The 24,412-nt window shown below is 45.5% G+C and overlaps 1 protein-coding gene across 1 annotated transcript in view; it reads left to right on the top strand.

The window, feature by feature from the left end:
* LOC106586540 (ephrin type-A receptor 6) overlaps window positions 1-24,412 on the top strand; it is a 255,977-nt gene that overhangs the window by 229,640 nt on the left and 1,925 nt on the right. Inside the window, exons 8-17 of the mRNA XM_045707380.2 lie at window positions 4,054-4,341; window positions 7,381-7,489; window positions 12,475-12,545; window positions 13,219-13,347; window positions 14,017-14,202; window positions 18,623-18,684; window positions 18,836-19,045; window positions 19,891-20,040; window positions 23,944-24,137; window positions 24,262-24,411. Coding sequence (XP_045563336.1) covers window positions 4,054-4,341; window positions 7,381-7,489; window positions 12,475-12,545; window positions 13,219-13,347; window positions 14,017-14,202; window positions 18,623-18,684; window positions 18,836-19,045; window positions 19,891-20,040; window positions 23,944-24,137; window positions 24,262-24,411 — 1,549 coding nt within the window. The remainder of the gene's footprint in view (window positions 1-4,053; window positions 4,342-7,380; window positions 7,490-12,474; window positions 12,546-13,218; window positions 13,348-14,016; window positions 14,203-18,622; window positions 18,685-18,835; window positions 19,046-19,890; window positions 20,041-23,943; window positions 24,138-24,261; window position 24,412) is intronic.

Raw genomic sequence — 24,412 nt, 5'->3', positions numbered from 1 at the left:
AATGTAGAAAATAGTAAAAATAAATAAACACCCTTGAATGAGTAGGTGTGTCCAAACTTTTGGCTGGCACTGTATATAGGGAAGCAGCCTCTAAGGTGCAGGGTTACGTAACCCGATGGAAGCCGGCTAGTGATGGCTATTTAACAGTCTGATTGCCTTGAGATAGAAGCTGTTTTTCAGTCTCTCGGTCCCCGCTTTGATGCACCTGTACTGACCTAGCCTTCTAGATGATAACGGGGTGAACAGGCTGTGGCTCAGGTGGTTGATGTCCTTATTTATCTTTTTGGCCTTCCTGTGACATCGGGTGCTGTATGTGTCCTGGAGGGCAGGTAGCTTCAAATCAAATCAAACTGTATTTGCCGCATGCGCCAAATACAACAAGTGTAGACTTTGACGCGTCATAGTTTGCCCCTGGTGATGTGTTGGGCAGATCGCACCACCCTTTGGAGAGCCCTGCGGTTGCGGACGGTGCAGTTGCCCTACCAGGCGGTGATTCAGCCCGACAGTATGCTCTCTTTTGTGCATCTGTAAAAGTTTCTGAGGGTTTTAGGGGCCAAGCCAAATTTCGTCAGCTTCCTGAGGTTGAAGAGGCGCTGTTGTGCCTTCTTCACCACACTGTCTGTGTGGGTGGACCATTTCAGATCGTCAGTGATGTGTACGGCGAGGAACTTGAAGCTTTCCACTTTCTCCACTGCGGTCCTGAATCCCAGAGCATATCTCAGTCTATACCAGCAAAACAGTCTTGTAGCCTCACGTCTGCTTCATCAGACCTCTTCCATATTGAGCGCGTAACTGGTTCTTCCTGTTTGAGCTTTTGTTTGTAAACAGGAAGCAGGAGGATATAGTCGTGGTCTGATTTGCCGAAGGGAGAGCGGGCTTTGTATGCGTTTCTTTAGGTAGAATAAAAGTGGTATAGTGTTTTAGCGCCCCTAGTGGCACAGGAGACGTGTTTGTAGAAGTGACTGAGGAATCTATATTCCTTATTAAAGGAATGAGATGAGATCAATTCTTCTCTCTTCAATTCCACCTTCATTTGGAAAACATGTTCAGAGCTGCTTTGCACATGAATTTCAATATACATTTTCAATTACCAAAACGTTTGCTTCATCCCATCACAAAAAAAATGTAGTGCATGAGTATTTTAAGAGTATTTTGCCCTATGTCTGGGCTGAATTAGAATGAATATCTTGGCAGCTACTATACATTTGGTGCTATATTGAGAGATAACATATTATGTTAGTTGTTTCTTCTCAGGGTTGTTTTCTACGGTGTATCTGCCAACTCTGTTGGCCACCGTACCCTGCCATGAGCATAACCGTACCCTGCCATGAGCATAACCCTACCCTGCCATGAGCATAACCCTACCCTGCCATGAGCATAACCGTACCCTGCCAGGAGCATAACCGTACCCTGCCATGAGCATAACCGTACCCTGCCATGAGCATAACCGTACCCTGCCATGGGCATAACCGTACCCTGCCATGGGCATAACCGTACCCTGCCATGAGCATAACCGTACCCTGCCATGGGCATAACCGTACCCTGCCATGGGCATAACCGTACCCTGCCATGAGCATAACCGTACCCTGCCATGAGCATAACCCTACCCTGCCAGGAGCATAACCGTACCCTGCCATGAGCATAATCGTACCCTGCCATGAGCATAACCGTACCCTGCCATGAGCATAACTGTGTGCTCCAGCTTAACTCTTCTAAACAAATATGTTGTGTGTGTGTTACATGGTGCTCTGCAGCAGTAGGAGTGGGATTGTAATCATGCAGGCTGGAGAGATTGTATTTATGCAGTGTTTATTGTTCCCTATCAGAGGCCAATATGCTAGCAGCAGATGCTGTTACCCTGACTGAGCTAGATGCTACAGCAGTTAAACTCTGGTCACTGTGTGTGTGTGTGTGTGTGTGTGTGTGTGTGTGTGTGTGTGTGTGTGTGTGTGTGTGTGTGTGTGTGTGTGTGTGTGTGTGTGTGTGTGTGTGTGTGTGTGTGTGTGTGTGTGTGTGTGTGTGTGTGTTTGTCGCTTACAGCAGAATTAAACTAGTTTGGACAGAGTCATTTGCTCACTTAGATTTTATTTATCTACAGATTTGTGGGTGATAACACCCCATTGAGATGAATCAGCTAATATACAAGGGTTTCCAGAGACAACAACAATAACACACACACAAACTCACCAAGCAAACAGTAACAATGTGAGATGTAATATCTAATAATATTGTGAAGTAATAATTGTCATCTGTGTGTATGTGTTACTGTGGGTGTTATGAGAAGTGATATTATTTTGAGAGAGAGAGAGAGAGAGAGAGAGAGAGAGAGAGAAACTGCCCTTTCAGCTGACTCATTATGCTAAATAAATCGGCTAATTTCAATCAGCCATGATATTATGTTGTTGTTCCATTTTAACTATCATTTGGGAAGATTTACTCACATTTAAAAGGTTATTATGTTCCTCATTATTATGAACAAACCAAGCATTGAAATAGATCAGGAGGCAGAATTAGCTTCAGCTCTCAACACTAAACTGCCTGCTGGAAATGCCACTGTGTCATGAAGTTGATATTACTATAGGAAACATCCACCAGTCCAGTTACTGATGGGGCTGAAATAAATGTACGAGTTTTAAGCATTAAGCACATTAAAATGGAGACAGGAAGCAGGAAGGGATGAAAGAGAGAGGGAAGGGGTAAGGATGAGGGAGGCTCCAAGCTGGCCTGAGCTCTCCTTATCAGCCCTGTGGCAGTGGGTCTCCCAGCACTACTTCAGCCTTGCCTAACACAGCATATACCCCAGCTGCAGCCCTGAATTCTACACACCAACCCCATACAGTCCAGCCATAAACCTCTGTCCAGCTCAGCCCTGCTCTGCAAGCCCCAGGACCAGACAGCACCACCTTCACTTGACCTCCAGTCAGCCTCCAGTCAGCCCAGGGCCTGAATCCTGTAGAGGAGCAGGAAGGAGATGGAGAGGGCTTCTCTCTCACAGAGAAGACCAGCAGGGTTTAGGATTAAGATTAAGCCTTTCTGTTGGCTTTGTCGATAACTGTAGTTATTATTATACATTATCTGGCCTTTCTGAGTTTGTTGTGTTGCTTGACTCAACCTTCATTTATTTTACCAAATGAATGTGAGGTCCGTTATAGACAGACTCGTTAACCAAATGAATGTAAAGTCAGTAAAGTGGTTTGGTATTTGATTTCCTTTCTTCCATCATCATCTTCACGTGACTGTAGAGCACCGTTTCCCCTCCATTCAAACTTTCCCATTGCGTTTGTTTAGGTCTACTCTCCTAAACACTAAAAACATGTTGAGTGGTGTACAGCATTTGTTGCCACTCATGTCTAGTTGATTAGGCCTACATGTTGCATTGATTTGACTATTTTGATTGATGTTGATTGGTCATTTAAGAATGCTAGGACAGGGACTCATGTCCTGTACCTATTGGACATCCTCATGCTGCTGTCATCTATCACCTCCCTTGGCCATCAGACACACTACCCTGGTACAACCCCAAATAGAACATGTTCAACATCTATTTTTGAAGGGTTTTAATAATATGTATGTAGATACATCTTAGCCAACTGTTTACCGCTTTGAGTTAATGAGATGTTAATTAGTGAGAGGCTGATATCACCTGTTGACTGCTGTAGTAAAGCCCTGGGCCAATATTTACACAGAACTAATGTAATCAGCACACAGGTAATATGATTTATATAAACACAGCTAACTAACCACTCCTCTGTGGTAGACCTGCTGTCACTGAAGGATCCATAGATGACAGTAAAACCCTTAGCACTGTAACTGTGGTCTAAATAATTCTAGTAGATTATTCATTTGATTTATTTTATGTTAATTTCTAGATGATTGAGCATGGATGCTCCAGGCTTTTACTGGGAAAGCAAAGCCTTTCATGTGAAATGATGAAGCATATTCATTATGCTTAAGCATATAATCAGAAGCTAGTCAGCCTTCCATCTCTAATGAGATTAAATGTTAGTAGTTGAACCCGTGACCTCTAACGATCTCTCCAATCGGCCCCTCCAGGTCCCTTTATGGTGGGCGTGCTGAAGAAGGACTGGGCATCTCAGAACAGCATTGCCCTGTCGTGGCTGGAGCCAGAACAGATCTCCCTCCTGGTGGTTGACTATGAGGTCAAGTACTACGAGAAGGAACATGAGGAGTTGAGCTACTCGTCGACGCGGACCAAAGCCCCCAGTGTGGTCATCACAGGGTTAAAGCCCTCCACCTGCTACGTCTTCAGCCTGAGAACACGCACCTCCGCTGGACACAGCGCCTACAGCCCCAAATGCGAGTATGAGACCACAGACGACAGTAAGTACCTCTTAACTCCCTCTGTGTCTGTTTCATGACCCCTAACACTTAACCCTTGACCCCAAACACTTAACCCTAGATGTAATCAATTAAAAGAGCAATACATGAACTTGACAATGTGCTGGTGATGTTGGTTGTATTTCTATTAACTTTTACAGAGGCTTTAATTTCCTCCCTCACAGTGGCCATGCTGAATTCTAACAGAGCCAGACCTGTGTTTGTTTTTCTGTCCTGATGACAGTTCTTGTCAGGGTTCTCACTTTAATTTGTCTGTACCAGGGTTTCTATCTATTTTAGCAGACGTATTTTAGAAGAGGTGCTAGAACTCGAGCAGTAGAAATATGTACCGGTCAGCGCCGGCCCACTCTAACCGCTGATCTGGTCTCGTGATCTCTCCTCTTTTCTCCCTGTCCTCTCATCTATCCGGCTGAAGAACTTTCTTTATCTAGTGGATCAGATAGTCCGGGCCTGACTTTGTTCTGCCCTTTTATCTAGGAGAAAATACCCTCCTCTCGATTCCTTTTCCTGCACTCTCTTCCCTCTTTCACCTTTATCCCTCGCTTCCTGCGTCTACCTTGTCTCTCCCTACCTGCTCTGCCTCTCCTTCCATCTCTTCCCATCTAACATCTTCCCTCTCCTCCCTATATACGGTCATTACAGCCCTTTAGATTCCCCCCTTTCAGACACACACACACACATGCTCACCTCGGTCCCATTAGTGCAGCATCAATCAGGCCCGTCTGGTTACTTAAGGCTTCAGAGTGTGTGTTAAACAGTGTGTGAATCCTTGGTTAGGAGAATGGTCCTGTAAAGTCATCTACTCCTCAGATCAGCTGTTCCTCTCTTCACGTCTGACTGGCAATTACCTCTGTCTAGACCCATCCCCAGCTACAGACACACACACACACACATGCTCCGACCCTCATACAACCACACGTACACACACACTTTCAATTATATTCCCTCCGAAAGTCAAATACACACACGCTCACAGCTCTCTCTCTCTCCCTCTCACTCTCTCCCTCCCTCTCCCTCCCTCTCTCTCTCTCTCTCTCTCTCTCTCTCTCTCTCTCTCTCTCTCTCCCTCCCTCTCTCTCTCTCTCTCACTCTCACTCTCTCCCTCCCTCTCTCTCTCTCATATTTGGGTCTGCGTTGGGGGCCACACATCCTGATCTCCAATTCATATTCATTAAGTTTGAAATATTGTAGAAATAAGTTTGCTAATAGCCATCATCTTTCAATTATTATGTGGGATTCGTTAGTCCTGTAAAGAGACAGAGAGACGGGAAAATCATGAATATCAAATGGGGCCAATTTAGGCAAATGATCAGAGACTAAATCAATTTCTTGAATGATTAATATTAATTAAATGGCACCAAGCATATAAATTATTCCTTCTAAAAGATGGTTGTTTTTCAGACCAAGAGTTCAACAATCTCTCCATATTGAATTCAAGTCAGTTAATACTAACAATTTATATTATTACTAATAAAAGTGCTTTTTCTCTCCCCAGCAGGGGTTGGAACTGGTTCACGGAACAGAACCGAAAACCCAAAAATAAAGAAATATTTTGAGGAACAGAACCAGAACCGAGAACAGAAGTTATCTATACTGTTCCTGAACAGAACCATTATTTTAAAAGCATGGGAACCAGTTAATAACTTTTTTTTTCGTTACAGCCTTTTTTTTCCAGTCCCACAGAAAAACTCAACAAAGCGCCTATGTAAAGCCCTCACTGTCACTCAGAAACTTATTTCAGTGTCTGCCTTTCTGTGAGCTGAAAATATTTGCCAGTGTGTGTGTGTGTAGGATATCTGCCCCTCCCCTCCCTCCGAAGCATGCATAGTCTACTGTAACTACTGACATTACAGGCGTGATTCAGAAATTAGGGAGAGAGATTTTTAATTAGAGAAGAATGGATTAACTTTTTCAAGCCTTAAGTTAAGGATACTATAGTTATCACGTTTCACATTCGATTCATTAACTACGAAAAGGTAAGATTTGTTTTTATTTTACTTCTGATGCCGCTCTGCACACACAAGTTTGTTAGCTAGCTGTGGTCTAGCTCTCATTATGTGTAACATAATGGAACTGAGAGTCATGATCAAGGGCTAGCTCTGGTCCAACGTTAGTTAAGCCAAGTTCAAAGACTTTCAAAGTTCCTTCATAGAAGCTGATCTTCGTAGGTATAATTCTCTTGGCCTAATTCAGATAATGCATGTCATAACAACAAGATGCCCAGCGAATCATGCCCAGCGCTCTCCTCACCCGAAAAATTTCAGCCGCATCTCGCACCCTACACTACACTTGTCTGTCCAATGCATGTACATAGCTTTCCCGCTCCACAGGAAGCTGCTCTGTCCATTAGTAAAGTAATTTAATGTTGAATGAAATGTAAAAAATAAATATCAGAGGGTTAGAAAGGAACAATATAAACCAGAACTTTTTGGGGGGTCGAAGCAGTTCAAAACTTTATTTTGCTGGTCAGAACAGTGAAACGATAATAATAAAATAATGGTTCTGTTCAGAATGAAACGATTGGAAAATCATTTTGGTTCCAACCCCTGCTCCCCAGTCTGCTTTTATAAAAAATACAATAGTGTGTAGTTAAATTGTCTTGCAAAAACATTTCTCACTTAATCATGTGAATGTATATAGTTTTTGTGACGTCACCTCTACCAGTGATATGGCTGTATGGGTATACTTTAGCAATAATGCCGGACGGAAAGCTGAGTGCCTGGATACAGCCCTTAGCCGTGGTATATTGGCCATATACCACAAACCCCTGAGGTGCCTTATTGCTATTATAAACTGGTTACCAACATAATTAGAACAGTAAACAAGATATTTTGCATCATACCCATGGTATATATTTTGTTATACCCATGCATTCAGCCAATCAGTATTCAGGGCTCCAACCACCCAGTTTATAATTTCTAATATACCACAGATTTCAGCCAATTCGCATCCAGGACGCAAACTACCCAGTTCAGAATTGTAAATCAATAATCAATCAATTAATTTGTCCCCTCCCTGTAGCGTCGGACATGGCTTCAGACCAGGGTCAAGTGTTGGTGATCGTCACGGCAGCCGTGGGCGGCTTCACTCTCCTCATCATCCTCACCCTCTTCTTCCTCATCACCGGGCGGTAAGATGAATACACACACACACACACACACACACACACACACACACACACACACACACACACACACACACACACACACACACACACACACACACACCTTTCCTGGGGACTTGGGAAATGTCCCAAGGGACTAATAGGTCATCAGACAACAGCCAACACCACAGACAACAACCAGCACCACAGATAACAACCAGCACCACAGAAAACAACCAGCACCACAGACAACAGCCAGCACCACAGACAACAACCAGCACCACAGACAACAGCCAGCACCACAGACAACAACCAGCACCACAGACAACAACCAGCACCACAGACAACAGTCAGCACCACAGACAGGACTAAATAAGAATTCAGCACCATGGACAGCACTAAATGTGGACAGCTCCCTCTTTACTGAGAGGCCTACATACAGTAATACAACAAAGAACAGTTAAAAGTAGGATGTTTCGGTGTGTGATGAAACCTTTGAGATGACCTTTCAATCTGTGTAGGTGTGAGCCTCTCTCTCTCTGTTCTATCTGTTCTGAAAGCTTTCTAAGTATGGGAGAGAACTGAGATACTGTGAACAGAGAAGTAGCTTCAAACAAGAACCAGTTAAAAGCAGAAGTGTGCATGTTCCTGTCCCTCTATCCTCATGTATACAGCACCTTCAGGAAGGCTTCAGACCCCCTGACTTTTTCCACATTTTGTTACATTACAGCCTTATTCTCAAATGGATTAAATAAATAAAAAATCCTCAGCAATCTACACACAATACCCCATAATGACAAAGCGAAAAACAGTTTTTTAGACATTTTTGCACATAAAAAAAAAATACAAAACAGAAAAACCTTATTTACATAAGTATTCAGACCCTTTGCTATGAGACTAGAAATTGAGCTCAGGTGCATCCTGTTTCCGTTGATCATCCTTGAGATGTTTCTACAACTTGATTGGAGTCCACCTGTGGTAAATTAAATTGATTGGACATGATTTGGAATTGTACATAGAGCTCTGACACAGGATTGTGTTGAGGCACAGATCTGGGGAAGGGTACCAAAACATTTCTGCAGCATTGAAGGAACACAGTGGCCTCAATAATTCTTAAATGGAAGAAGTTTGAAACCACCAAGACTCTTCCTAGAGCTGGCTGCCCGGCCAAACTGAGCAATCGGGGGAGAAAGGCCTTGTTCAGGGAGGTGACCAAGAACCCGATGGTCACTCTGACACAGCTCTAGAGTTCCTCTATGGAGATGTGAGAACCTTCCAGAAGGACAACCATCTCTGCAGCCCTCCACCAATCAGGCCTTTATGGTAGAGTGGCCAGACGGAAGCCACTCCTCAGTGAAAGGCACATTACAGCCCGCTTGGAGTTTGCCAAAAGGCACCTGAAGACTCTCAGACCATGAGAAACAAGATTGTCTGGTCTGATGAAACCAAGATTGAACTCTTTTGCCTGAATGCCAATCATCACGTCTGGAGGAAACCTGGCACTATCCCTACTGTAAAGTATGGTGGTGGCAGCATCATGCTGTGGGGGTGTTTTTCAGCGTCAGGGACTGGGGGATTAGTCAGGATCGAGGCAAAGATGAACGGAGCAAAGTACAGAGAGATCCATGATGAAAACCTGCTCCAGAGCGCTCAGGACCTCAGACTGGGACGAAGGTTCACCTTCCATCAGGACAACGACCCTAAGAACACAGCCAAGACAATGCAGGAGTTGCTTCGGGACAAGTCTCTGAACGTCCTTGAGTGGCCCAGCCAGAGCTCGGACTTGAACATCTCTGGAGAGCCCTGACAATAGCTGTGCAGCAATGCTCCTCATCCAACCTGACAGAGCTTGAGAGGATCTGCAGAGAAGAATAGGAGAAACTCTCCAAATACAGGTGTGCCAAGCTTGTAGAGTCATACGCAAGAAGACTCAAGGCTGTAATTTCTTCCAATGGTGCTTCAACAAAGTACTGAGTAAAGGGTCTGAATACTTATGTAAATGTGATATTTCAGTTTTTTATGTAAATTAGCAAACATTTCTAAAAACCTGTTTTTGCTTTGTTATTATGGGGTATTGTGTGTAGATTGATGAGGGAAAAAATGATTGAATACATTTTTGTATAAGGCTGTAACCTAACAAAAATGTATTAAATCATTTTTTTCCCTCGTCAATTTAATGTGGAAAAAGTAAATGGGTCTGAATACTTTCCGAAGGCACTGTAGATCTGTCTTTGTATATGTGACCATCCGGCCTGTGTAGGAGTGGGTTTATCTCTGTACTTTACAGCGTTCATACAGCCTACTCTAAACACACACTGCTGCTCTCCACATTATCTTTCAACACTCTCATCCCTCTCTCCTTTCTCGCCTCTCTCGTCGCTTTACACTTTTTCCTCTCATCCCTCTCTCCTCTGCTCATCATCTCCAGCACCCCACCAACATCAACATATGTGAAAATGTCACGTTTCTAGGTGTTGTAGTAAAGAATACAGAAGATAAGAGTTTCCAATGACATCATCGGTGTGCATCCTGTGATTTTAACCAATTATGAGTTGCCATTGGCTACTAATTGAGTTGATTATGATTTTTTACTACAAAACATTGGAACACGCCATTTTCACATATTGAATGTTGATGTGGTGCTGGAGAGGATGAATATGAAGTTTCACTTTCAGCATGTAGTAATGACTCAGTGGATATTAGGGGAGAGAGGATGTTGAATTACATTGACTTTTAGATTAAAGGCAGGATTTGATATTGAGAGGTGGGTGGGTGTGCGTGTGTGTTCCTGAATATCCTCGTAAAGCCTCAAAGCCGCAACACTATCCTTTACCCTGCTTTCTGAGAACACCTTTAAGAGCGTGCCTCTGTCTTTTTGTGTGTGTGTGTATTCAGACATTGTGTGTGTATTCAGCCTTTGTGTGTGTGTGTGTGTCTTTGTGTGTCTGTCTGTGTCTTCTTTTCAGCAGCAAGACATGAAAGCCAGTGAGTCAGTGATAGAGTGGTGCTGGACTGGTCTGATGAAGGACAGGATTGTAGCTTTAATCAACACACTGACCCCATCACTGGAGGGCTACTGGCATTATTGTTCTCTCATCTTGTCTCTTCTCGTCTCTACTCTCCTCCTCTTCTATCTTCTCCTCCTCTTCTCCCTATAACCCTCTCCCTCTCTTCTGCTCCTCTATCTTCGTTGCTATCTCTTCTCTGTCAGTGTCCAGGCCTCAGACCTCACACAGCAGGATCCCAACCTGGCAACCCACTGATATCCAGCGCTCTGATAGCCTCTCTGATCTGGCTAACTGGAAACCACAGTCACTCACTCACAAACACACACACACACACACACACACACACACACACACACACACACACACACACACACACACACACACACACACACACACACACACACACACACACACACACACACACACCAACATGCAGGCTTGTGCACTCCCACACTGACCCCTCCCCGCTCAGTGTGCTGATTGCTTTGGTCTCTGACTAATTCCAAACAGCGTCATTTAAACCTTCTTAATGTCAGACTCATGGAGAACTTTCACTTTTCAACTTAAAACAATTGACTAACCAAGCCCCTGACCCTCTCCTCCTCTCTCCTCCTCTCTCCTCCTCTCTCCTCCCCTCTCCTCCCCTCTCCTCCTCTCTCCTCCACTCTCCTCCCCTCTCCTCCCCTCTCCTCCTCTCTCCTCCTCTCTCCTCCCCTCTCCTCCTCTCTCCTCCCCTCTCCTCCTCTCTCCTCCCCTCTCCTCCTCTCTCCTCCTCTCTCCTCCTCTCTCCGCTCCTCATCCAGGTGGAATCTGTCAGTTCCTGTCTGTCATTCTGCCAACACCAGCTGACAAGCTGTCTCTCACTGATACCACACACACACACACACACACACACACACACACACACACACACAACACACACACACACACACACACACACACACACACACACAAACACACCTCAGCCTCATTAGCGACGTGTGTGTGTGTGTGTGTGTGTGTGTGTGTGTGTGTGTGTGTGTGTGTGTGTGTGTGTGTGTGTGTGTGTGTGTGTGTGTGGTGATATGATTATAACCTGTGAAATAGCTCGTGGACAGGGCAGTAACCCCTCTCTCTCTCTCAGTTTCTCTCTATTTATTTGTCTCACTATCTGTTTATCTATTCTCTTTTATGGAGCTCTCAGACTGGTGCCAGCACTGACTTCCTCTTCTGTCTCTATCACTTTCTAGTTCTCCCCTACTCCACCTCTCCCAGCCAGCCGAGGGGCATGGTGGCCACAGCTACACCCTCTGTGTGTCTGTTAATAGTCACCTAATTATCTAATCACCATTATAGATAAACCGTACCTCTCTCTCTCTCTCTCTCCCTCCCTCCCCTTCTTTCTCCCTCCTCTCTCCCTCTCTCTCTGTCTCTCTCTCTCTCTCCCTCCCCCTCTCCCCTCCTCTCTCTCTCTTTCTCTCTTCCCTTTCTCTATCACCCTCCCTCTCTCACTCTCTCTCTCTCTGTCTCTCCTGTAGATCTGTAGACTAGATGTTAATTACTTCCTGTTCTTCCAGCATGATAAAGCTAATGAAGTTGACTGGCTGGTGTGTGAACCTGTGATCCTCTCCACTCTGTGTGTGTTTGTCTTGTGTGTGAGGAGAGGCTGCTTAAAAGAGAGTGGTGTTTGAGCTAAGAGGGGGCTATGAATAGCTCAGCCCATCTGGCGGAGTGTGAATGTGTGAGGAGTGGTGATTAACCAATGCATACACACCCAAACACATTAAAACACACATGACTGCGCTGGCGAATCCAACGTTCAAATAGAAATGTGTTGATCAAAGTTTCTCTGGTGAAAAAGTTGTCACACCACTCCACAAGCCATCCCTGGCAAACACACACAAGATACAAGACCAAGTTTGGTTTAGTTCATCTCTCTATGGACAAGGTGAACTCCTTCAGTTTTAGCATGTGGTTTTTCATAACTGTGTTCCTTGTAACAGAATGTGTCGTTGTGTCTCCCAGGTGTCAGTGGTACATCAAATCCAAGATGAGCTCAGAGGAGAAGAGGAGGACCAACTATCAGAGTGGACATGGTAGGACATCTCTCTCTGTGTCTGTCGCTTTTTCCTTCTCTACTTGTCTTCTCTCTATCTCTCTCTTTCTGTCAAACACTCCGTTTCTAGTCACAGACTCACATCATTTCTCTAAATTGTATCAATTCGAGGTGTACAGACAAATTGAATATGATTATTTCGGCCTTCTGTGAGTTTGTGTGTTGAAAGATGAATGGCTAAACTGTGGCGAGACTTAAAGCTTAAAATAGATTTTCCACGCAAACACTTTACCTTATTGAGCTTCTCTGTCCGTTTCATGCTAAAGAGAACTACCCTGGAGAGAAACGTTGTGTGGACGATTTGCATACAATCAATTCTAACCATGTCTGATATATTGATGTATCTCTCCAACCTTCAGAGTTTAGTTTCGTCCAGAAGTGGATGTTTTCGAGGTTGATTGTGTCTTCAGGTTACTGCTGGAGCTCTGTTTTGCATGACCATGGATTGTTCTGTTTGGAAAGAGAGGGAGACTGATATCTCACAGCTAGAGGTTAGCAAAAACAAGAAAGGCAGAAGGAGGCAGGTAGCAAAGTAACCAAAGTCAGAAACCAGTCTCTCCTCTCTTGACCTTTGTCCCTGGAATTCATTATCTTCTTCTCTTCTCCTCTTTTTGCTTCTCTTGTTTTGTCTGTCTTTTCTTGTCCTCCCTCAGCTCTCCCGTTCCCGGGGGTAAAGGCCTATGTAGATCCAGACACCTATGAGGATCCTACCCAGGCTGTCCATGAGTTTGCCAAAGAGATCGACCCGACCCGGATCCGTATAGAAAGAGTTATTGGAGCAGGTAGGTGCACTATCCTCAATTATCAATTCAATTCAAAACGCTTCATTGGCATGGAAAGAACAAGCAAGGTATGGTATCAATATATCTACAGTACTGTTTATTCTCTACCATTACAGAAGCTCCTTTAGACAGTGTGCTCTATATATACCCTACTGGGTGTGAAAGGGTCTGGCATTTGGGTGTGATATTAACATAGTGTAATATGCCATATGAAGCAATCTGTTTTCATTTTACAGAAAGGAAGTTAATCATATCTCTCCTATACAGTAGAAAGCTTATGCTCTCTCTCCCAGCATCTGATTTAAGTGTTATTTCTCTCTGCTCAGTATAACAATCTAAAAGCCTAACACACACACACACCCTCACAGGGGGGAAATTAAAAACTGTTAGAGTTTCAGAGAACTGAGGAGAGACTATGAATAGATTTCAGGGTGGGTTCTAGAGAGTTTAATCATTCAGAGAGTTAAAGGTGTTGTGGAGTTGTCTCTGCACTGCAACAGTGCCCACCAGTGGTTTCATATTGTTACTGTGTGTGTGTGTGTGTGTGTGTGTGTGTGTGTGTGTGTGTGTGTGTGTGTGTGTGTGTGTGTGTGTGTGTGTGGTGTGTGTGTGTGTGTTGTGTGTGTGTGTGTGTGTGTGTGTGTGTGTGTGTGTGTGCGTGCATTCCAGGTGAGTTCGGGGAGGTGTGTAGCGGTCGTCTGCGGATACCGGGGAAGAGGGAGATTGCCGTGGCGATAAAGACACTGAAGGGTGGCTACGTGGAGCGCCAGAGGCGGGACTTCCTCCGAGAGGCCAGCATCATGGGACAGTTTGACCACCCAAACATCATCAGGCTGGAGGGCGTGGTCACCAAAAGTAAGGAGGATCATGGGAATTGCATGGACAGATAGACAGATGGAAGTGTGTCTTTATGTGGGATAGCTGCCTCTGACACAGGGACTGAGTCATTACAACCAGCCATTCCCCACTACAGCACAATGCATAGCAGCCATTCCCCACTACAGCACAATGCATAGCAGCCATTCCCCACTACAGCACAATGCATAGCAGCCATTCCCCACTACAGCACAATGCATAGCAGCCATTCCCCACTACAGCACAATGCATAGCAGCCATTCCCCACTACAGCACAATGCATAGCAGCCATTCCCCCACTACAGCACAATGCATAGCAGCCATTCCCCACTACAGCACAATGCATAGCAGCCATTCCCCACTACAGCACAATGCATAGCAGCCATTCCCCACTACAGCACAATGCATAGCAGCCATTCCCCACTACAGCACAATGCATAGCAGCCATTCCCCACTACAGCACAATGCATAGCAGCCATTCCACACTAGTCTACTGTTCTGTAGAGACACCTGTGTACTTCACACACTCTGTCACTTTCTCCATCGTTTTCTCCCTACTATATCTCTCTCTTTACTCTCAGACACTCCTCTCTCCCTTTCTCTCTCTTTTTCTCCCTCTCTCTCTCCATCTGTTGTTTTCTTCTCAACCTCTTCAGAGACTCATTAAAAGAGAGAGGTATCAGGGTGTGACTGTATCTTACCTGAACAGAAACACCAGGTAAAGCTCCACACTCATCACCACTTGACACTCATTCTTTTCTCTGGATGGGCTTCTGTAGAGAGAGAGAGAGAGAGAGAGAGAGAGAGAGAGAGAGAGAGAGAGAGAGAGAGAGAGAGAGAGAGAGAGAGAGTGAGAGAGTGAGAGGTGTTTACGTAGAGAAGGCTGATTCTCAGCTACTGACCTGATAGAGAGAGAAGTGTAATCTGGTCAGCACCAAGGACAGACAGCCCCTGAACTCTGCAAGCCTGTTGCTCCATTCACCACTTCTTCTCTCTCTCTGCCTGGCTGACTCCCCCACAGAGCTCCTTTCAGGTCCTGGCTGGCTATCTGAGTCACTGGAGTCAAATAGCAGGCCAGGGATATCAGCACCAAGGTTATTTCACTTCACTGAAATGGCTATTTGTTAACTGAAACTAAGTCCTCCAAAAAGTGTGACGCAATTGAAATAGCACATTTTACAGGAAACTGAGTAACTATGACAATGAGGCCTAGTTCTAATTCAAACATGGCAGGTCACGCATTTTAACCTTCCATCCCGTTTCTTTTCTCATCTCAGATTTGATATTCCGATATTACAGCCTCACAGCGGGCCTGTCGTTACTGCCAGTCTGTTGGGCCAATTACCCAGATTAACAGGATACTGTAAGGAATAAACAGAATGTCACTTTAGCGTGTCTAAACGAGCGATTGGCAGAAACCGTCAGCTGCCTGTGTGGCTCAGGGGCTGTGAAATGTCTGATGAGTTTGAACAGTGGGGTTTCCTATAGTGTTCACTCTCATTTATTACCATGGATCCATGACACTCACTCTGTGTCCTTGATGGGCTACACACAAATCAATGGGCTCTGAAAAACATTGTTTTATTATAAATGTGTAGTTTTATGGATTTGGCTGTATGATTTCTAATGAAATACATCTGTCTGCTGTCTTTAATCCATTATTAAACTATATTAAATTGCCCATAGCTCTCTTTCTCTCTCTCTCTCTCTCTCTCTCAGCAATGTTGTGTGTAATCTTGTAATTAGTGCAGTCTGCAGCACACTCACCCACTGGGGGACCACAGAGAGGAGATGGGTGAACCCATGGGAGGCAGGTGGAGACCTCTGTCTTCAACCCCTCTTCTACTCCTCTCTTATGTCCTTACTCCTCAAGCCCAGCTCCCTCTCTCTCGCTCTGCTCTTACCTTCTACTCCCTTGACCTCCCGCCTGTCTTCCTCTCCTCCCCTCCGGTGTGACTAAAGAGTGATAACAGTGGCCAGTAATTAGATCAGGCTGTTAATCAAACAGGATGTTAATTAATCCAGTGGTGGATTACTGTCCACTCTCCCAAGGCCTATAGACCCTCACAGTGAACCAGCATGCTAAGGCTAATCTCTCCCCAGGCCCATAGACTCTGACCGGGAACAGCATGCTAATGCTAAAGGGAAACGCTAATCTCTCCCCAGGCCCATAGACTCTGACCGGGAACAGCATGCTAATGCTAAAGGCTAACGCTAATCTCTCCCCAGGCCCATAGACTCTGACTGTGAAACAGCGTGCTAATGCAAATGTGGCCAGCAGGTAGCCTAGAGGCTAGAGAGTACCAACCCTTGCATTTAAACCCCAATCTGCTCCAATGGTGCTGTACCATGGCTGACCCTGTGCCTCTCAACGTTTGAGTGTCTGTGGGGGTTGGGACAAAATTCAATTGAACACAAAAATGTAGAATGAAGTATCTATTCTATCCTCTGGTTAATCTCTTATTAACCACTGTATGGAGAGAGTGACTCCACTCTGAGTCCTTCAGCAAACAGGGATTACCGAAACACAGAGAAACTCTTCCTTACGCTCTTCTAAAAAATATTGACACAATGGTGATCTACCCAGTATGCAGAAGATAACTTCTGCTTGGGATTATAGTAGTATTACTGTAGTGCAAGGTTCTCCAACTCCGGTCCTGGAGGCCTACTGGGTGTGCAGGCTTGTTAGCCATATCTCTAACATATTCCAGCAAACATGTCCACATTGGCACGATGTGTCCCCAATGGGGGCAAAAATATTGGCCCCTCTTAAGCTGCCTATATTTGGCCGATGTGCCTTTGCTCTTCGGCTCCACATTGGTCCCCAAGGCATTGGCCCAGTGTGGGCAGCCCATATCTGGTGAGGGCAGCCCTCACTTTGCCTGTAATTAAGCCCATCTTTTCCCAACAAACATGCCCACATTGTCACGATTTGGGCCTGATGCGGATTAAAATATTGGACCTATGTAGGTAGGCTGCCCACATTGGACCAATGAACCTTTGCTCATCAGCTTTACATTGGCCCCAAAGCAGGTGGCCCGTAGGGCAGCCCGCACTTCACCTGAGATAAGCCCACCTTGTTGGTTTGCCTTCCAGGTATGTCATTTCAGAAAAACACTAAAGTTGTTACAGACTTCGTCATTGGCAGTGAACAATATCATTCATTTGTTGATGTCACACAACGGAACACCTCAACTGGAACGACACTCTCAGTAACGATTTCACCAAAATACCTTGTGAACTTCGAACTGTAAGGTTCTATCTGAAAAAATATGATTACGAGATAATTGGCTTTAAAGATCTGAGCACTCATTGTTTTGAATGGTGTCAGCAGTTTTTATCTTGAATTCTTTTTTAACTTAACAACATGAATTGGGGTATTTGCAAGCCATGCCCCCACATATGCTAATGAGTCATTGCCTCTACATTATGAAGTAGCTGGGCTTGGTGTGGGCTAGCCCGTGTTGTGCTGGTGTGGGCTAGCCCGTGTTGGACTCATGTGGGCTAGCCTGTGTTGTGCTGGTGTGGGCTAGCCCGTGTTGGACTCATGTGGGCTAGCCTGTGTTGTGCTGGTGTGGGCTAGCCCGTGTTGGACTCATGTGGGCTAGCCTGTGTTGTGCTGGTGTGGGATAGCCCGTGTTGGACTGGTGTGGGCTAGCCTGTGTTGGACTGGTGTGGGATAGCCCGTGTTGGACTGGTGTGGGCTAGCCTGTGTTGGACTGGTGTGGGATAGCCCGTGTTGGACTGGTGTGGGCTAGCCCGTGTTGTGCTGGTGTGGGATAGCCCATGTTGGACTGGTGTGGGCTAGCCCGTGTTGTGCTGGTGTGGGATAGCCCGTGTTGGACTGGTGTGGGCTAGCCCGTGTTGTGCTGGTGTGGGATAGCCCGTGTTGGACTGGTGCGGGCTAGCCTGTGTTGGACTGGTGTGGGCTAGCCTGTGTTGTGCTGGTGTGGGATAGCCCGTGTTGGACTGGTGTGGGCTAGCCTGTGTTGGACTGGTGTGGGCTAGCCCGTGTTGGACTGGTGTGGGCTAGCCTGTGTTGGACTGGTGTGGGCTAGCCTGTGTTGGACTGGTGTGGGCTAGCCTGTGTTGGATTGGTGTGGGCTAGCCCGTGTTGGGCTGGTGTGGGCTAGCCTGTGTTGGGCTGGTGTGGGCTAGCCCGTGTTGGGCTGGTGTGGGCTAGCCTGTGTTGGGCTGGTGTGGGCTAGCCTGTGTTGGGCTGGTGTGGGCTAGCCCGTGTTGGGCTGGTGTGGGCTTGATGTGGGCTAGCCTGTGTTGGGCTGGTGTGGGCTAGCCCGTGTTGGGCTGGTGTGGGCTTGATGTGGGCTAGTCCGTGCCCACCGAACACCCAGATAGGGCCAATGGGGTCATGTTTGCTGGGATCTGACTGACCTGGTGGTGCTGTGTGTTGTGATTTCAGGCAGACCTGTGATGATTGTGGTGGAGTACATGGAGAATGGATCTCTGGACTCTTTCCTGAGGGTGAGAAGCGAAGAACAATTGTTTTCTTTCTTTTTCTTTATTGTTTATTGATTTTCAATTATAAACAAACAAATAGACATCACAAATGAAAAGCTCTCTCTCTCTCTCTCTCTCTCTCTCTCTCTCTCTCTCTTGTCCCTCTCTTTATTAGACGCATGACGGCCAGTTTACAGTGGTCCAGTTGGTGGGCATGCTGCGTGGCATTGCGTCGGGCATGAAGTACCTGTCAGACATGGGCTACGTCCACAGAGACCTGGCCGCCCGCAACATTCTGGTCAACAGCAACCTGGTGTGTAAGGTGTCTGACTTCGGCCTGTCCAGAGTCCTGGAGGACGACCCAGAGGCTGCTTACACCACCACGGTAACTATGTTCTCTAACCTACACAAACCTACACAAACACAAACAAGAGAAACACAAGTCATATGTTGCTACTTTTATTTATTTCTCTGCAAAACTTCCATAAATCCTCTGTTGTTCTTTCTGTCCTCTTTCTGGAGTGTATAGTCTGTGTGCTTCAAAGGAAACACTTCCACAGTGTTTCAGTGGAAAGTTAAAGCACTTCTCTGACTGCCTGGCCTCCTGGTGACCTCTATTCTCTGGTTACAGAGTCACGCTGAGGGGAAGTGGTGCTTTCTGGGGTCTGGAAAAGAGAGAGGGGAAAGAAAGAGGGAGAGAACAGAAAAGGACATGTTGCTTTTGGGGGCATTCACGGGTCTGTAAACCATTTTCCACTCGGAAGGACTTTGGTTTGGTAGGACTAAGGGGCAGGGGGTTGGGTTACAGACAGAATACACGCTAAGGATTTGTGCCGACTGGTGATTTTACTCTGCCCTCATTTTAAGAGAGGGGGGGAGAAAGAGAGGGAAAGGGAGAATAAAAGGGAGAGAGGAGGGAGGTTAGTTCTGCTGTTAAAGCACCTCAGAGCTTTTACTTGTACCTTGACACAAAGTCTCAAACTGTGAAAATGTGTGTGTACCTGTTAAGAGACTTCAGAAAAGTGCAATCACACTGTGAGACTGTAGCATATGGTCTATAAATGGCACATATTTCCTCAAGCATGTATTGTTACAAAGCAGATGGAACCTCGGTGTGTGTGTGTGTGTGTGTGTGTGTGTGTGTGTGTGTGTGTGTGTGTGTGTGTGTGTGTGTGTGTGTGTGTGTGTGTGTGTGTGTGTGTGTGTGTGTGTGTGTGTGTGTGAGAACAGGGAGGTAAGATCCCTATCAGGTGGACAGCTCCAGAGGCCATCTCCTACAGGAAGTTCTCATCAGCCAGCGATGCCTGGAGCTACGGTATCGTCATGTGGGAAGTGATGTCATACGGGGAGCGGCCTTACTGGGAGATGTCCAATCAGGACGTGAGTTGTGAATGAGGTCTTCACTATAAAGAGCAATAGTAATGCCGTCTTTTTGTAGACACTAACTCTACCATGGTTCGTTTTCCAAAGCCTATGGGGAAATTAATGTTTTTTTTTGTAGGGTTTTTGAATAAATGATGAAAATAACATCTGTGGTAAACATAGGCTTAGGAAATCTTATAAGTGTTGTTGTATGCTGTAGTCTTCATCAGCTAACGTCACTTTTTGTGAATTGTGAAGCTTTTATGTAATCAAAACAAGCACATAAGCACTTAAAGGCTTCATAATTCCTAAAGTTCATGTTAACTGGCTGATATTATCTCATGGAACATAACGTATACAGTAAGATCTCCAAAGCATATGTTAACCTCAGACCTTATTTTCTGCCTTTATCCCAAAACCACACTTTTTTCCTATTCATTTCCCCCATAGGAATAGCCGAACGAACCAAAGGTAACTAATTTCCGTGTTTTAGGACTACAACCTGGCGAGTTCTATGGTGTTAACCTGGGAGTCTTAATGGGGATTGTGAAAGTCCTTTCTTATGAATCTCCATACTGTATGAGTTGAGTTGAGTTTGAGTTGAGTTCATTTGTATTGTTACAGGGACAGTGCACATTAATCAACGTTTCAGTAAAAGTGCCGGTTTTAGCCAGCCAGCTAATTTTCTACCGCAGTCCCTGGGCAGGTTATTAAAACAATTACAATGAGCACATGCAGAGCAAAATAGAACAAGCAACATGTAGCATGCAGACAGAGAAACATAGAACAAGCAACATGTAGCACGCAGACAGAGAAACATAGAACAAGCAACACGTAGCACGCAGACAGAGAAACATAGAACAAGCAACACGTAGCACGCAGACAGAGAAACATAGAACAAGCAACACGTAGCACGCAGAAAGAGAAACATAGAACAAGCAACACGTAGCATGCAGACAGAGAAACATAGAACAAGCAACATGTAGCACGCAGACAGAGAAACATAGAACAAGCAACATGTAGCATGCAGACAGAGAAACATAGAACAAGCAACATGTAGCACGCAGACAGAGAAACATAGAACAAGCAACACGTAGCATGCAGACAGAGAAACATAGAACAAGCAACATGTAGCACGCAGACAGAGAAACATAGAACAAGCAACACGTAGCACGCAGACAGAGAAACATAGAACAAGCAACACATAGCATGCAGACAGAGAAACATAGAACAAGCAACACGTAGCATGCAGACAGAGAGACATAGAACAAGCGACACATAGCATGCAGACAGAGAAACATAGAACAAGCAACACGTAGCACGCAGACAGAGAAACATAGAGCAAGCGACACGTAGCACGCAGACAGAGAAACATAGAACAAGCAACACGTAGCACGCAGACAGAGAAACATAGAACAAGCAACATGTAGCACGCAGACAGAGAAACATAGAACAAGCAACACGTAGCACGCAGACAGAGAAACATAGAACAAGCAACACGTAGCACGCAGACAGAGAAACATAGAACAAGCAACACGTAGCACGCAGACAGAGAAACATAGAGCAAGCAACACGTAGCACGCAGACAGAGAAACATAGAACAAGCAACACGTAGCACGCAGACAGAGAAACATAGAACAAGCAACACGTAGCACGCAGACAGAGAAACATAGAACAAGCAACACGTAGCATGCAGACAGAGAAACATAGAACAAGCAACACGTAGCACGCAGACAGAGAGCCATAGAACAAGCAACACATAGCATGCAGACAGAGAAACATAGAACAAGCAACACGTAGCACGCAGACAGAGAAACATAGAACAAGCAACACGTAGCATGCAGACAGAGAAACATAGAACAAGCAACACGTAGCATGCAGACAGAGAAACATAGAACAAGCAACACGTAGCATGCAGACAGAGAAACATAGAACAAGCAACACGTAGCACGCAGACAGAGAAACATAGAACAAGCAACACGTAGCACGCAGACAGAGAAACATAGAACAAGCAACACGTAGCACGCAGACAGAGAAACATAGAACAAGCAACACGTAGCATGCAGACAGAGAAACATAGAACAAGCAACAAAACAAAATACATAAAAGCAACAAAGTGTTTCCACACCTCACAAGATACAGACATGGAAAGCAGAAATACACAGCTAGGGATTATGTTCACTAGTCTGATTGGCCTTTAGCCATGTCTTTATGTTTTTGTGAAGGTGTGATAGGTGGTGCAGTTGTGTGTGTCTGATGGCAGTGTGTTCCAGACATGTGAAGCTCTCACAGAGAAAGCAGATTTACTAAAGGTGCTTTTCCTTAGGAACTATACAGTCACCTCTCATGGCAGACCTTGTGGATCTGCTGCCATATGTTTGGGTTTTCTGTTTAACAAAAGTACTGAGTGGAGGGGGATCCAGGCCATTTAGGATCTTGAATACAAGACATACGTCAGCGTATTGCACAAGATTTTTCCAACTCAGGATCTCATGTTTTCCGAGGATGTAACAGTGATGACGGCTATTGGGCTTCCTATCAAGCACTTTGAGAGCCTGTTTATAGACAGACTGAATAGGTTTTAATGTTGTACAGCAAGCTTGGGTCCAACCAGTCAAGCAGTATGTTCAGTTGGGGAGTATCATAGATTTGAAGTACAGTTTTGCTACCTCTGTAGTCAAACAATTTCATTTGAATCGGAAATTAGCTAGGTTGAATTTGGTTATTTGAGTTACCTTTTTCACCAGCTTTTTAAAAGAGAGTTTGGAATCAAGTAAGATGCCAAGGTACATGAAATCAGATACCACCTGGAGCTTCTCCCCTGACACATAGACATCTGGCTCAGTGGCATCAGTTGTCCTCTTTGTGAGGAACATGCAGACTGGTTTTTTTCACATTGAGATGCAAACATGAGCCACTTTGTCACCTGGACCATTACAGTAGTGAGTTCTTGTGCAGATTGTTGTTTGCTCTTTGCATGCACATATATCACTGTATCATCTGCATACATTTGAACTTCAGACCCAGTGCAGACGGAAGGTAGATCATTAATGTACAGGCTGAACAGGAGGGCCCCCATTATTGACTCTTGGGACACGCCCACATCATAGCTGAGAGTGGGCGAAAGCTCATTAATCACTCTGATACACTGGGTTCTGCCTTCAAGGTATGATTGGACAGTTTTGTGATGAGAACCTCATGGTTAACAGTATCAAAAGCTTTCCTCAGGTCTAGAAATACAGCCCCAACAACACCCCCTTTGTCCATCTTGGACTTCACATTTTCCAGAAGAAAGCAGTTGGCCGTTTCTGTGGAGTGTTTTGCTCTGAAGCTTTGAGATTGCAGTGTAGACGGAGAGACAGAAAGACAGACATACTGAGGGAGATGTGAAGGGAGAGAGAGAGAGAGCCACTGGCCAACGGAGGGGTTTAAAAGTTGTGGATTCAGACCCTGTCTGAGTGACCTCACGGTCTCAGGTCAATTGGGGGATAGATGGAGGGGATTCGTCCCGTCTCCCTGTGGAGTGTGAAAGCTCCTTGGTAATCCCCATCAGCACCTCACATGGCATACACACACAGCCCCTAGCTTCATGGGGATTTGTGATGCTGGGGAATTGCTTAGAAGTGCTTTCCAAGACAAACGCCACCGCCAATCCTTGACTTCTGCTGCCTCTGCCTCCTCACCCCTTCCTCACTCCCTCCTCACCCCTCAGCCCCATCCTGCCTCACCCGTCAGGGCTCAGAGAAGACATCAAGGCTACAGGCTAGCTGAAGGGGCTGTTATATTCCCACAGTCCCTCTAACACACCTTTGAGACATGCTTACTGTAGCTCAGATAATACTGGCGTTGTAGAGACATAATGGCTGGATGACATGAAGCGAAAAGTGTGTGTACTGACTCTCTCCCTTCATCCACCCCTAGGTGATCCTGTCCATAGAGGAGGGCTACCGCCTCCCTGCTCCTATGGGCTGCCCCGTGGTTCTACACCAGCTGATGCTACACTGCTGGCAGAAGGAGAGGAGCCAGAGGCCCAAGTTCACTGACGTGGTCTCCTTCCTGGATAAGCTGATCAGGAACCCCAGCAGCCTGCTGGCCCTGGTGGAAGATATACAGGGGTACAATTCCATTCATTTCATTTAACAGACGCTCTTATCCAGAGCTACTGATGGCACTAATTTCACTTGCTAGTGAAAGTTTTTAGTTCTTATTATATTCTATTTTGTTTGATCCATCTGTCAGTCTAGCAGAGTCCCCAGGAGAGGTGGTGGACTACCCCATGTTCATCTCCATCGGGGATTGGTTGGATTCCATCAAGATGAGCCAATACAAGAGCAGCTTTGTGGCAGCAGGATTCAGCACACTGGACTCTGTGGCCCAGATGAGCATTGAG

The sequence above is a fragment of the Salmo salar genome, chromosome 25, assembly GCF_965601325.2.
Source record: "Salmo salar chromosome 25, fSalSal1, whole genome shotgun sequence".
NCBI lineage: Eukaryota > Metazoa > Chordata > Actinopteri > Salmoniformes > Salmonidae > Salmo > Salmo salar.
The sequence above is the reverse complement of the archived record's forward strand: the minus strand, read 5'-3'. Positions and strand labels throughout refer to the sequence as shown.